Source organism: Trachypithecus francoisi, unplaced genomic scaffold (assembly GCF_009764315.1).
Source record: "Trachypithecus francoisi isolate TF-2019V2 unplaced genomic scaffold, Tfra_2.0 Lachesis_group1, whole genome shotgun sequence".
Classification (NCBI taxonomy): Eukaryota; Metazoa; Chordata; class Mammalia; order Primates; family Cercopithecidae; genus Trachypithecus; species Trachypithecus francoisi.
The window spans coordinates 146,345,862-146,359,940 of NW_022681454.1; the positions used below are offsets into that span (position 1 = coordinate 146,345,862).

The window sequence follows — 14,079 nt, forward strand, 5'->3', positions numbered from 1 at the left end:
TTTATTATCATTTTGGTGCCTATAAGATATATAATGATGCCCTCTCTTTCACTCCTGATATTGGCAATTTGTGTTTTATCTCTTCTTTTTTAAAACTGGTCTTAAAAAGAGCACATAAATTTTATTAATCTTTCCAAAGATTAATGTGCTTTGTTAATTTGATTTATTGCTTCCCTAATTTCTATTTCATTGCTTTCTGTTCTTATCTTTATAATGCCTGTTACATGTGCTGTTAAAAATAATGTATATTCTACATTATTGGATGTAGCCTTCTATAACTGTCATTTATGGCAAGTTAATTAATAGTTTGTTCAAATCTGCTATATGTAGAATTTTCATTTGATTCTTTTGTATAGCTTTTGTTTCTGCACTGGGGATCTCCTGTTATTATGAACACCTTTTTAAGTTTTGAACATTTATAGTAACTGCTTTAAAGCCCTTCTCTGCTAATTCCAACATCCAAAAAAAAGAAGAAAAACTTTTTTTCTTTCTATGTAAACAGATGAAGAAATTGAAAACTATGCAAGCTGTTCCTTTAGGATGCACTTTCTTGAATTCTTTTCTACACATGCGCAATTCAGGAGTCAGCCCATAATTTTAGAAGAGTTTGTACACAGAATTGGGACTCCTCTCTCTGTGGTTTTCTCCTTTTATGAAATTTCCTAATCAACTTTTAGTCATTTGGGCAGCTCTAAACTCTGTCTTCTGACATTTCATACCATTAACACTGACGTTTTCTGCCTAATGTCTCACTATCTTACACCGCATGACGTTGGAAAAGCTAGATAAATGGGGATCTTATTCATTGCTGTTCCTTTCTTTCGAGTCAAATAGTTTCCCTCCAGTTTCTGTCCACATGCCATCACTCTGCAGTGCCTTCAAATATTCTTTTTTATAGTTTATAATCATTTATGATTAATAAATGAATGTATTCCCAGTGAATAAGAAAACACAAGTATGAAACCTGCCCTTTTCAGAAACTTCATTGTTAACTTTCCACAACTGCTTCTTTCAATCTCAACCTCTAATCTCTCACAAAATCGATGTTTTCAAAACAGTTTATCAACAAAGTATATAAAATAGCAAAGTATATAAAGTAGCAAAGCAATCTAAGAATTTTTAATAGAGTCATTGAAAATGCAAATGCATGCTTAATCATAGTGAATTGTGGTACATAGTTTCTAATAAGCAAAAAAATAGCTAAAACATACGCAGTGTCATTTACTGTCATTTACGGCTTTTACTGTGTTTCCACTGCTTTCTCCTAGATACTGAAAAGTAAAACTTAAGCTAAGTCTACTAACTGATTACTAAAATACTAAAAAAAAAAAAAAAAAAGTATTTCTCTCCTTTCCTCAGTCAAATTAAAAGGCCACATTGAAAAATATGTATTAAAAACCTGAGCTTTCAACAACCTATACTTCTTTAAACCTAGGTATTAAAGTCAGCAATTACAGTGATAACATCAAAAATGAGTGCATTAATTTACATTTTTCTATTATATAAAAGATATACCTGGGTTGTGATTGTGGTTCTGGCTTGATAGGTTTTTGCTCCTTTTTAATAAAGGCTTTAAAGGTTTTCTATAATAAGGAAAAGAAGAGTTGACATAAGTAGAAAAACAATGTCATCATCTATAAAATTTTAATTCCATTGATGTTCTATTATATTATCAAAGGGAGAATCATTATAATATATATTATAAATCTACACATTAATATACATTTGTTAGCATACTCAGAGGGGTATGACTGTTGAATCTCCTTCAGAACCTTTTAGCACCCAAGAATACAGTTTCTACTAGTTATTTTAATGAGCAAATATCCTTACAACTCTATTATAGATGAGAATTTTATTTATTTATTTGTCCTCTGTCTTACAAAAGAGATTTAAGATGGCTTTTAATAAATATAGTACATATGCAAAAGGGAAATAAAATCCAGTGAAGGGGAAAATATGGGTAGAAAAATAATGCCAAATATGTTCTGATAATTTGTGATATTTGAAATCTGGCTCTCAAAAACCTAACTATTGAGGTGTCATGGACTTAATTGTGCTTCCATATGTCAAAGCCCTAGCCCCACGATGTGACTGTATTTGAAGATAAGGTCTTTAATGAAGTAACTATGGTTGAATGAGGTCAAAAGGGCAGGGCCTAATTCAACAAGACTGATGACCTTATAAGACGAGGAAAAGATACCCAAGAAAAGGCCACGTGTGGACACAATAAGAAGATGGACATCTTCAAACCAAGGAGAGAAATATCAGGATAAACCAACCTCACGGACACCTTAATCTTGGGCTTCCAGCCCTCAGAACAGTAAGAAAATAAATTTATGTTGTTGAAGTAACCCTGTCTGTGGTATTTTCTTATGGTACCCTTAACACACTAATACGCACAGTAACAGATAAAACAGTAGTTCTAACATTCACAATGTCTATAATAAAACAAACATATTCAGTGAAAAATTGTTTCCATAGGTTTTTCAAATAAACCTGGTATAATGTACCAGCTTCAGCAGCATCACTTCCAACAATTTATGGATTTTTCTTATATAATCCTTCAATATTAGTCAAAGATAAGAATAACGGGGGAAGATAATTCTGTAAGACCCCAGAAAAACTGGGCCATTGGCTGTCTGGTCATTCAATGTGGTCCAAATGTAAAATTGATAGCTAGAGCCACTGATGACTTGCATATCTACTTTATAATCTTCCAGGACAATTTTTGTATAAAATAGCTTTTAAAAAATGGGAAGAGGAATTTGAAGTAAACTTGATAAATGAGTAAAATGATTAGGGAATTTTGAGTTGTTAGTGTTGTCTCCCTCAGACTCTCTCAGAAGTCAGTAACAGAAATTTATTGGTCACTGATATATGGTGTGTTCATGATACCACAAGAAAAGTGCTTATTTTAGTTTCGCATTTTAAGTTTCAAAGGTGTCATTGACAACTAAAGCCAAAAATGTCTGCTCTATAAACTCTCAGGAGATACAAAGAGCCAATGTAAAGTTGAAATGTGGAAGAAAGTTGTGTTTATCTTGCAAAATTTTCAGCATTAAGACATACAATGATTTCTAAAACAATTTAAACAAATCGCAAATCTCTTATACTGAGTTAAGCTTCATTCTGACTTATGCTGCCATCTCAGATGCAATCTTACTTGTAAGTGTTAATTTCATTTCATGGCATTCACTTCTTAAGCACTAAGATTGACCTTTCTTCTGGAACACAACAATAACCCGGAAAATTGTTGTGCATCATCTCTCAATATTTGTTATATTAGAATTCCTTGATCATGTTTCCTTTTTCAAATTAAACAATCATCCTCAAGAATAATACTGTACATTTTAAAATATATGTAGAACATGTAAATGATAATAAAGCAGGAAGCAGGACCTCCTATATTTTAAATGTCTCCATCAAGATGTTCCATAACACATTTTCATGGCTATAAAAATACTAATGGCCAAAAAATATTGTTGATCTTGATATTTCATACTTTTACACAAAACAATACACTTGGCTTGGGATACACTGTCCTTCTGTGCTACTACTGTTTACACTTGCCAACTTCATTTTTTTTTTCAACTCCTTCCTTCTTGGCCAGACTAACTCAATTGGCACATTCTCCATAATGAGGGGTGGCAAATGTGAAGGCTGCTAAGTAAAACAATCTCAGACGAACATTCCTGAGGATTTCCTTTCTTTAGATGTCCTCTGTGATTCTATTTTCTCTCTTCCAATTTCACTGCCTTTGCAACCTCCATTGATGTTTTCTACCTAACATAATTAGCAATTGATTTTTTTTTTTTTTTTTTTTGCTTTTCTTTTTGCAAAGTAAATATTGCCTTTGTTATAAGGGGTCTGGTGTTTTTCTAAGTCTTAGTCTTCTACATACTTATATATTGACATCTCAAGTCCTTCTGCCTTGATATTTCACCTCTATTTTCTCTCAAATTCTTTCTCTCCTCTTTACACAGCCACTATCTGCTTCCTTCAACTTCTTTTTTTATTATTATACTATAAGTTCTGGGATACATATACAGAACATGCAGATTTGTTACACAGGTACACACATGCCATGGTGGTTTGCTGCACCCATCAGCCCATCATCTGTATTAGGTATCTCTCCTAATGCTATCCCTCCCCTATCCCCTACCCCCTAACAGGCCCTGGTGTGTGATGTTCCCCTCCCTGTCTCCATGTGTTCTCATTGTTCAACTCCCACTTATGAGTGAGAAGATGCCGTGTTTGATTTTCTGTTCCTGTTAGTTTGCTGAGAATGATGGTTTGCAGCTTCATCCATGTCCCTGCAAAGGACATGAACTCACCCTTTTTTGCGGCTGCATAGTATTCCATGGTGCATATGTGCCACATTTTCTTTATCCAGTCTATCATTGATAGCCATTTGGGTTGGTTCCAAGTCTTTGCTCTTGTGAATAGTGCTGCAATAAACATACGTGTGCATGTGTCTTTATAGCAGAATGATTTATAATCCTTCTTTAAACACCTGGTCTTCCCATGCCAATGCATTTGGAGTGTCACATCCTAAACACTTGGCTGAAGATGTAAGTCATTTATTAACTCCCCTGGTAAATTTTTCAAATTTTTGTAACAACCTAAATAGATGTGTTGAAAACTACTTTTCATATTCCTTTTCCCCACATATTTTCTCAAATCCCACAGTTTAACTGGTACCAAGTTTCTGATAATTTACACAATATTTTTACACCTGAGGCTTCTTTCTTAAAAAGCACCTGTCTAATCCATCAATTCCCTTCCTCTTTTCAAATCTCGTTTGGATTTTTTTTTCTTTTGACAATTTCTTCATGGTCTAATGATTAAATTCTTTCATTGATAAACCATAAATCTTTAGCCTTCAATTTTTGCATCTTAATTTTAGACATATTTCATTTAACTCTATTGGCATAAAATTATAAAATATCTAATTTATAATTGGCCTGTTATACCCAAACACTTACTCCCAAATGTGGTTAAAGGGTATTTTTTAAGTAGGAAGGGGTTTTCATGGTTTTAAACAGCCTGGTGACCCTACCAGAAACATTAATAAACACATCACTCAAGGTAAAATGAAAGATTTGTTTAAATAGGTACTGTGAAGAGAAAATTATTAATTGCAAATACATATAAAATTACAAATTATATATTAAAACATGTGAAGTAAACTGAAGAGCTTTTTTCTGCCAGATTGGGCTATTAACACTAGCATTTGCTCTGAAGAATTCAGTCACGTCCCTAGCGCCTTCTGTGAAATAGCAGTGAGCTGTATTCTTTATGCCACTATTGCAATGGTTTAAACAGAAAAACTGTCAATCACTTGCACACATGCAGAATCAGAAGGCACTCAACACATCTTTCTGAGATTTTTCACAAGCCAATCTCTTTATATTCTTGAAGTTGAGAGCTTCCAAGAATGCACATAAACCACAGGATGGTTTAAAAGCCATATAGCCACCCATGGTAGTTATGATAGACATGTGAAAATCATAGGTTTCCAGAATCTTCTCATGGAGCCAGACCAGCCTCCACTTTGGAAGGTGGTCTTAAGTGTAGTATTCCCTTTACATTTCTTTACAGATGTGAAGGTATCCCAAGGATAATGCTGGTCACTCTGTAGTAGCCATGGCTTCAAAAAGCCATTCAACTTTCAGATTAGGAAAGACTGGAGAAGACAACACAGAAAAATATAGGTTGTCATCTACCAGTCACTAGAGAAAATTTCTTTAACCTTAACAAAAAATTAAAACTACAGAAATTTACTCATTTATGTAGGTGTTTAAGCTAAGTGTAGGAGGCAATACACAGGCTGAAGAGAAGGAGGGAAATGGATACGCAACTTTGCATCCCAACATAAGCCCCTGTAAAGGTTGGAATCCATTTGAAAAAAGATACAAAGGGATTGCTGTTTCTAGGAATATGTTCATAGTAACAAATCTCAACATAATCCAACAATAAATTCTAAAAACACAAAAATAAAAGATGTTGTTTAATGCATGGCTGAGCTGATGGGAAAGTAATGGAATTCCGTTCTGGTCAAACACTGAAATGTTGAAATTACTATTTTATAAGTTCAGAAGCTTGTCTTTGCCTTGGGGATGGTATAGCAATTCCTGACAGCTTAGAGCCTAGGTTTTAATGACCTGCATGCCCTGCAGTCATTGGAGGCAAACATTGGAACCCAGAGTACCAAGGAAAGTCAAATCTAAGAAAAATACTCATAAAACCCAGGTCTTGGAAGGGCAGTAGACTTAAGGCATAAACCAAGATTTTAAAATTGCCCTGTAGAAAGACAGAGACTGTGGGACCACGTGCACACTATGGCCTTGGCTCTAGGTGAAGAGGCAAAATTCCTAGAAGTTCTCTAGGAATTTCTAATGACAAAATACCACTTATCTAGATTTAGAGGTTCAATTCACATTACTGTAATGTGCTACAACTCTGGGCCCCCACCAAAAAGGTTTGAAAATTTAGAATAAAAGTGATCTCACCTTAGCAGTGCCCTAAAGCACAAGGTAAAAGCAATTTTATCAATCATTTTTAGATTGCAGTTTAACCCAGGCTTCTAAGAATTCTCACAATAAAATACCAAGAACAATTAACTCAAAATCAGGAAACTCAGTAAATATGAGAAAGCAGCAATCAAGGAATCAGAACCTACATATTCAGAACCTCAAAGACTAAATATACTGTAATTATCATGTACAGACTATAAAATAAGGATGAAATTCCACTTCTACATGTTTAGAGAAATATATTGAAGAAACAAAAAAAATTATCAAAATTGATTGAGCAGACTTGGAAAGTAACAATCAACATTATAAAAATAAAACACATAATATTTAAAATTGGAAATTCAGTGAATAACAAAAGAAAATAATAGACACAGATACAAAGAGAACTGATCATCTAGAGTATAAACTACAAAGGATTAAAAAGATCTAGTTTGCAGCAGTGAGACAAAGAGATGGCAAATATTAAAAGAGGAAAAAGAGTAAGACAAGGACAAGTGAATGACTCACATATGTCTGATTAGAGATTTATAAAGTTTTTTCTTGTTGTTTTGTTTTTTGCTTTTTTTATTTTTATTTGTTTATTTATTATAATTTTTTTGAGACGGAGTTTTGCTCTGTTGCCCAGGCTGGAGTGCACTGGTGTGATCTCAGCTCACTACAGCCTCTGCTTCCAGGTTCAATTCTCCTGCCTCAGCCTCCTGAGTAGATGGGATTACAGGCCCATGCCACCATGGCCAGCTAATTTTTGTATTTTTAGTAGAGATGGGTTTTTGCCATGTTAGCTAGACTGGTCTCTAACTCGTGACCTCAAATGATCTGCCTGCCTCAGCCTCCCAAAGTGCTGGGATTACAGGTGTGAGCCACTGCGCCTGACCTAGAGATTCATACAATTTTTAATTAGAGCTTTATACAGAAATTATAGAAGACAAACAGCATTTGAAAATATAATGGCAGAGATTTGTGTTTGGGGGTTTTGTTCTTAGAATTGCTGACACTGATTTTCAGATATAGGAAGGCCAACAAAAATGGAGAATAGTTCAAAATAAAATACATTTACACACCTCATAACAAAACAATAGAATGACAAAAAAAAAAGTTCTTAGAAATAGAGTACATAGACAGATTACCTACAAAAGAAAGACAACTTGACAAACATCTTTTTTTTCCCCAGCAACAATGGTAGCCGGAAGACAGAAGAATGATAACTTCAAAATGCTAAGAAAGTATGGATGAGAAGAAGAAAAAATACATTATCAATTGAAGTTTTCTGCCAACTGACCCTTACTAATGGTACTTCTAAAGGATGTAGTTCAAGAAGGAAAATTATCCAAGAGGTCTGTGATGCTAGATGTAATGGCAAGTAAAATAATTTGTAAGCATATAGATAAACTTTAACAAACAATGACACAATGAAACAAAATAATTGTGTCTAATTTTTGAGGCTTTAAAAAAGAAAGAACTAAATTCTAGAAGTTAAGTCAATCCACCATTGCTGTGTGGAATAAGAAAGTAGGGAGTTTAAAGTAAAATACATTAAAATCTACAGATTAACCATTTATAAAAAATAAATAAATAAATAAAATGCCAAGCTAGTAGAAAGGAAAGATAGCACAAGAGGCTAAAATGTGTCTTTTCAAAAAATAAGAGAAGTATTTTTATTTCTTCTTCTTGGGCAAATAACAAGTACAAAATGGAAAGAACAAATAAAGGGCAAAAAATGAAATGAAACAAATGCATCTAAATACATTTTTTAAAACACAACCATGAGATGTTCACAAAGAAGAAATAAATAATGGCCCAGAAACATATAAAAATTCTCAACTTTATGTGTCATTAGGAAAATGTAAATTAAAATCACAAAGAAATACAATTTCATAACTGCCAAATTGGTGAAGGTTAAAACTTTGACAATATTAATTGTTTCCAAGTATATGAAGCCATGGAGACTCTCATAAACCGTTTCTGAGAGTGGAAAGCTGTTTGCTATTGCCTGGAAAAGTTGAACATATACCCACTTGACAGCACAGCCATTCCATAGCTAGGGATTATAGGAGTCGGTGGAATAAATAGAGGAGCTACTTACAGCTAGTGGCAATCAATTATTCAGGTAATCAATAATCAGTTATTGAGCTCCCACTGCACAGGCCTTGCCCATCTGCTCCCAAGACTGAATAGCATATATATACACATATATATGTGTGTTTATATATATAGCATATATATATACATATATGTGTGTATATGTATACACCCACATGTGTGTGTGTGTATATATATGTATGTATATATATGCCATCCCAGATGCAGCAGAATGCAGGTTTATATTGATGTTAGGAGTGCTTGCCCTAGAGAAACTGTCATGCCTATGTTTCAGGAGATATATAAAAGAATGCTTGTAGCAGATTTTTTCACAATAAGAAATAACTTTTTTAAAAGCCAAATATCTCTCAGCTATAGAAAGGATAAATAAATTAGAGTATATTTATTCAATGAGATGTTGTGCATTGATGGAAATGAATGAACCATGGGATTACACAACTACATCAATAAAGATGAATGGATCACAAAAATACATTGAGCAGAAAAGAGTGAAGAAATCATGATTCCATTTACACAAAGTTATAACCAAGCAAAAGTGAACAAAATACTAATTAGAAATATGTGTACATGTGCTAAAACTGTGCGAAAATGTAAGAGAATCATTAACATAAAATTAAGGAGATGTTTCCTCAGGATATGAAGAGAAGGAAAAAGACACACAATGTTCTAATCCTTAAGCTTTGTGGGTCTTTTTGAGTATTATTCCTTCACACACATGAATGTATACATATATATGATCTTTTAAATGACCAACATATAAAACAATAGAAAATGTTTAATAAAATTGTGGAAAGATTCCTTGAGCTTTAATTGAGCATAACACCCTGTGATAAAAAGAAGATTTGAGAACCCATAAATTTGGCAGATATATTACAACTTCCTAGAAGGTTATATGGATTCAAATTTCTCCTGTGGTTTGTGTATGTTTTGGAAACTCTAAGATTGAAGAATGCCAAGCAACAAATAGTTGCTGCCAGGTGTTCCGTACTTTATTCTGAAGTTTTAAAGTGTAAGAGTATGTAATACTTGTTACTAATTTTTTATTAACTGGAATTAAAACTTTATATCTAAAAGGTCAGATTGAAGAAATGAATTTCCATTTATAAGTTGGGGCATTTTAATATATTTGTGTTCATATTGATGTTGAAGTTGATGCTTAAAACTATACATGTTGACTATTTGGTTTTGAACATGATTTCCAGCTTTGGATTTTAAGGGAGGCTCCTGAGTAGTTAATTTATTACTAAACAATTCAGCTATAAATTGGACAGTATTTTTAAAAATTGAATTCGATCCTTTTTACTTGTGTATTTATTCGGGACTAATTTGAATGTAAATCCATTCTCAATGATGAGTTTTGCTATTATTATGAGATTTATATTCTATGTGGTAGGTCTCGAGCTGCACCACAGAACTAATAAATCTTTATATCTAACAATTAGAGCCTGCTTTGTGCTTTATGTGTATTATCTTCAATCTTCACTAAGACTCTGCAAAGCAGATGTTTTATTCCCACTTTTCCTGAGGAAACTGAAAAATTTAGTATCCTTACCTTGATTCCACAAATACGAGATGGATAGGATTCAAATTCCATATACTAGTTTAGAAAGTTAAATTGAGGTTATAGGCAGGAAGTTTTTAATGTATGAAAATAGAATATAGTGAAAAAATACAATAATGGAGTTCGCATTAGATTTTTAATTACTTAGCAGTCAGCAATTTTGTCTTCTACATTGTTTATTTATTAAGAAAAGATCCAGTGATTCTCTACTGAGTCTCTGGGAATTAATCTTAATGGGACTTACAGCTGCCAATCAAATGCATTGGGGTCAAAGGCTGCCCTAGCCTCCCAACTACAACTTGACTATCACTCCTTGTTTGGAGGACGTTGATGGAGAATTATCTAAAACAGTGATTCTTAAACTTTAATGTGCTTATAAATCACCACGGATCTGATTCCTAGAGACTCAGGATATGCTTACATAAATATATCAGCTTGTTGAAACTGTCCAGATTAATCCATTTGGGTGAAAGCTCTATTATTCAAATATCTGAAAATTTTGACATCAACTGTGGTCCTATTTCATTATTTGAAAATGTATTTCTAATATATTTGATTGGGTATTATCTCATTCCTCAACTTTCACAGAGAAATGAATTCCTACCCCACACCCTGACTAAATTCATAGAATTTCTGCACTTCAGGTATTTATCAGGAAAAAAATTACCTCATACACATTGTCACTACTTATAAAAAGCTCACTTAATATGAATAATTTATGGAGAATCTTTTAAAACAGTGTTTCTCAAACTTTAAAGTACTTATAAATCACTACAAATCTTCTGATTCAATAGATCGGGCTGAGGCCTAAGATTCTACATTTCTAACAAATTCCTAGGTGATAACAATGCTACTGACCCATGGACAACACACAGAGTAGACAGGGCCAAAAATATATTCCTCCACTCCTCAAGTTACCTTCAGATCTATCTCTAATTGAAACTAAGACAGCATGTAGGTAAACATAAGCAAACAATGACACAATTAAACAAAATAGTTGTGCTACTGTTGAGGCAGAAATGGCAAGAAGAAAAGGCTGTACATGTTCAGTACAGATGCAATTTAAAATATATATATATATTTGATCTACAGTTGGTTGAATCCATAGATGCAGAACCTATGGATAAGGATGGCCAACTGTTCTAGGATAATATTGTTTCCACACCGCCTCCACAACAACCAACACCTCCAAGCCCTCCCACCCCTGAAAAAGTGCTTTCACCAAATTGCACTTCAGGCTTATAAATAAAATGAGGGTCAATATTTAGTATACTACTACATTTTACAAAAATATATGTCTTAGTACCTTACAGTCAATGCTTCATATCTGCTGGTTCTGCATCTGCAGATTCAACCAACAGTGGACTAGAAATATGTTTTTTTATGGCCAGGCGCGGTGGCTCACGCCTGTAATCCCAGCACTTTGGGAGGCTGAGACGGGTGGATCACGAGGTCAGGCAATCGAGACCATCCTGGCTAACACGGTGAAACTCCGTCTACTAAAAATACAAAAACACAATTAGCCAGGCATCGTGGTGGGTGCCTGTAGTCCCAGCTACTTGGGATGCTGAGGTGGAAGAATGGCGTGAACCTGGGAGGCAGAGCTTGCTGTGAGCAGAGATTGCACCACTGCACTCCAGCCTGGGCAACAAAAAAAAAGAAAGAAAAAAATATATATATGCTTTTTACAAAACAACAAGAAATTAGAATACATCAATCAAAATATACAAGGAAAAAACAACAGAGTATAACAACTATTTACATGCTATTTACATCATACTATGTATTATAAGTAAGCTAGAGATGATGTAAAGTATAGGGGAAGGTGTGTATAAGTTATACAAAAAATACTCTGCCACTTTATATAAGGAATTTGAACATTACTGGAATTTGGTATCTGCTGAATATCATTCAGAACCTCGAATACTAATTTGGACACTGGAACCAATCCCCCATGCATATGGTGAGATAACTATTCATTATATTTATTTCATTGTACCCTCTTCATTATCATCTACATGGTACATATTTCTGGTTTGTTTGCATTTATTTTATGGAAACACTCTGAATTAAGTGACCAAAAATTATATCCTCTTTTATTAATTGCTAAAATGTCCACAGCCAAATTTAGGGCCTTCTTATTACAAACATCTAATATAACAAATTCTGAATCTGTATACTTACCTCAATCTTAATTTCTTATTCTCCATTTTCTTTTCCATAACACCTGATGTCTTTATTTATGTAACATTTCATGTTATATAGATTTTTATAAGGTATCATAAATTCTTCATGAAAGAATGTAATAATTTTTTAAATAATTTAATAAAGTTAATAATAGCTATAATATAGTAAGTCCTTATTATAACCCACTAATACTATGCTAAGCCCTTTTCATATATGATTATCTATTTTTTGTTGGTTATCAGTTTGTCTTTTTTTATGCACTCTTGTTTTGGAATAGAAGAATCAATAAAAAATCCAAAAAATTCAAAACCAACACTATTTAGAGGGCAATTTAACAATATATAACAAATGACAAAGCAAAAAGATGGGAGTAGGAGAGGTACCAAAAATTCCACTGCAAGGAATTTATTGTAAAAATATTAAATCTACAAAAGCTTTACTACAAATATAGTGTATTACATTTTGCCAAAGCACTGTTCAATTGCCAAATAACCAAAAATCAAGTTATTTCCATAAATAGGATATTGCTGTCATTGATTTCATGGTAAGAAATATATTAATCTATACAGAAAGATTAATTTTGAAAAATAGTGGCTATTAAGTATTGTTATACTAATTATGGTTGATTTTCTCCTTATTTTGTTTATCTGAGTTTTCTTCAAAATACATGTATTGAAAGCATAATTTTAAAAAGTCTTAACACATGATAAAAGACAAATGTTAAAAGGCAAAGGTTAAAAGTTATCTTACATGTTTGGTTCAAGAGTAAAACTGGAATCAGATTAGGAATCAATCACTGAGGACTCAAGTATCTTAAAATAATCTTTCATCATTAATATGGCATCAATTGTTTGATATTTCCTAACACAACAACGTGGTGTAGCCTCTTAATTACTACCAACCAGGTCTTACCATTTGTGACCTATTCTTTATTACTAGGATCCCGTAAGTGTCGACGTTTTGGGTTTGTGTTCCTATGATAGACTCAATCCTTCCATCTAGCCAATGCAACATGCCTTGCCTGTGGTTGAAAAAGTTGTCTTCCGCTGGGCGCGGTGGCTCAAGCCTGTAATCCCAGCACTTCGGGAGGCCGAGACGGGTGGATCACAAGGTCAGGAGATCGAGACCATCCTGGCTAACACGCTGAAACCCCGTCTCTACTAAAAAAAATACAAAAAACTAGCCGGGCGTGGTGGCGGGCACCTGTAGTACCAGCTACTCCGGAGGCTGAGGCAGGAGAATGGAGTAAACCTGGGAGGCGGAGCTTGCAGTGAGCTGAGATCTGGCCACTGCGCTCCAGCCTGGGCGACAGAGCGAGACTCCGTCTCAAAAAAAAAAGAAAAAGTTGTCTTCCAATGAGTGTTAGAGGGTTTTAGAAAATAGAAGAAGAGAAATCAACAAGAAAACTCCCTGACAAAATGAGAATTGCCACTGATTTCAGAGAAGAGGGATGGTTAAAAAAAAAACCAAAAGTCAATTTCAGAACAAAGAAATTAAGGACTGTATGAGTCTTTGTCATCAATATAGAAAAAAATTACAGCAAAATGTGGACAACATCCTAAATTTAGTATTTTTTACCTTTTTTCCTGTTAATATTATAGCTGTGTTTTTCACTGCTTTTGAACTATGTGTGTATATGCACACTTGTGACATGTGTGTCCTCATCTCATCTTTCCTGGTCTCCTTCACCAACTA

The 14,079-nt window shown here is 33.8% G+C and overlaps 1 protein-coding gene across 3 annotated transcripts in view; it reads right to left on the reverse strand.

The window, feature by feature from the left end:
• Positions 1 to 14,079, reverse strand: part of IQCM (IQ motif containing M) — a 499,469-nt gene that overhangs the window by 252,279 nt on the left and 233,111 nt on the right. For all 3 annotated transcript variants that reach the window (XM_033215450.1, XM_033215451.1, XM_033215449.1), the window contains one exon: positions 1,516 to 1,583. In XM_033215450.1, the coding sequence (XP_033071341.1) occupies positions 1,516 to 1,583 (68 nt within the window). The remainder of the gene's footprint in view (positions 1 to 1,515; positions 1,584 to 14,079) is intronic.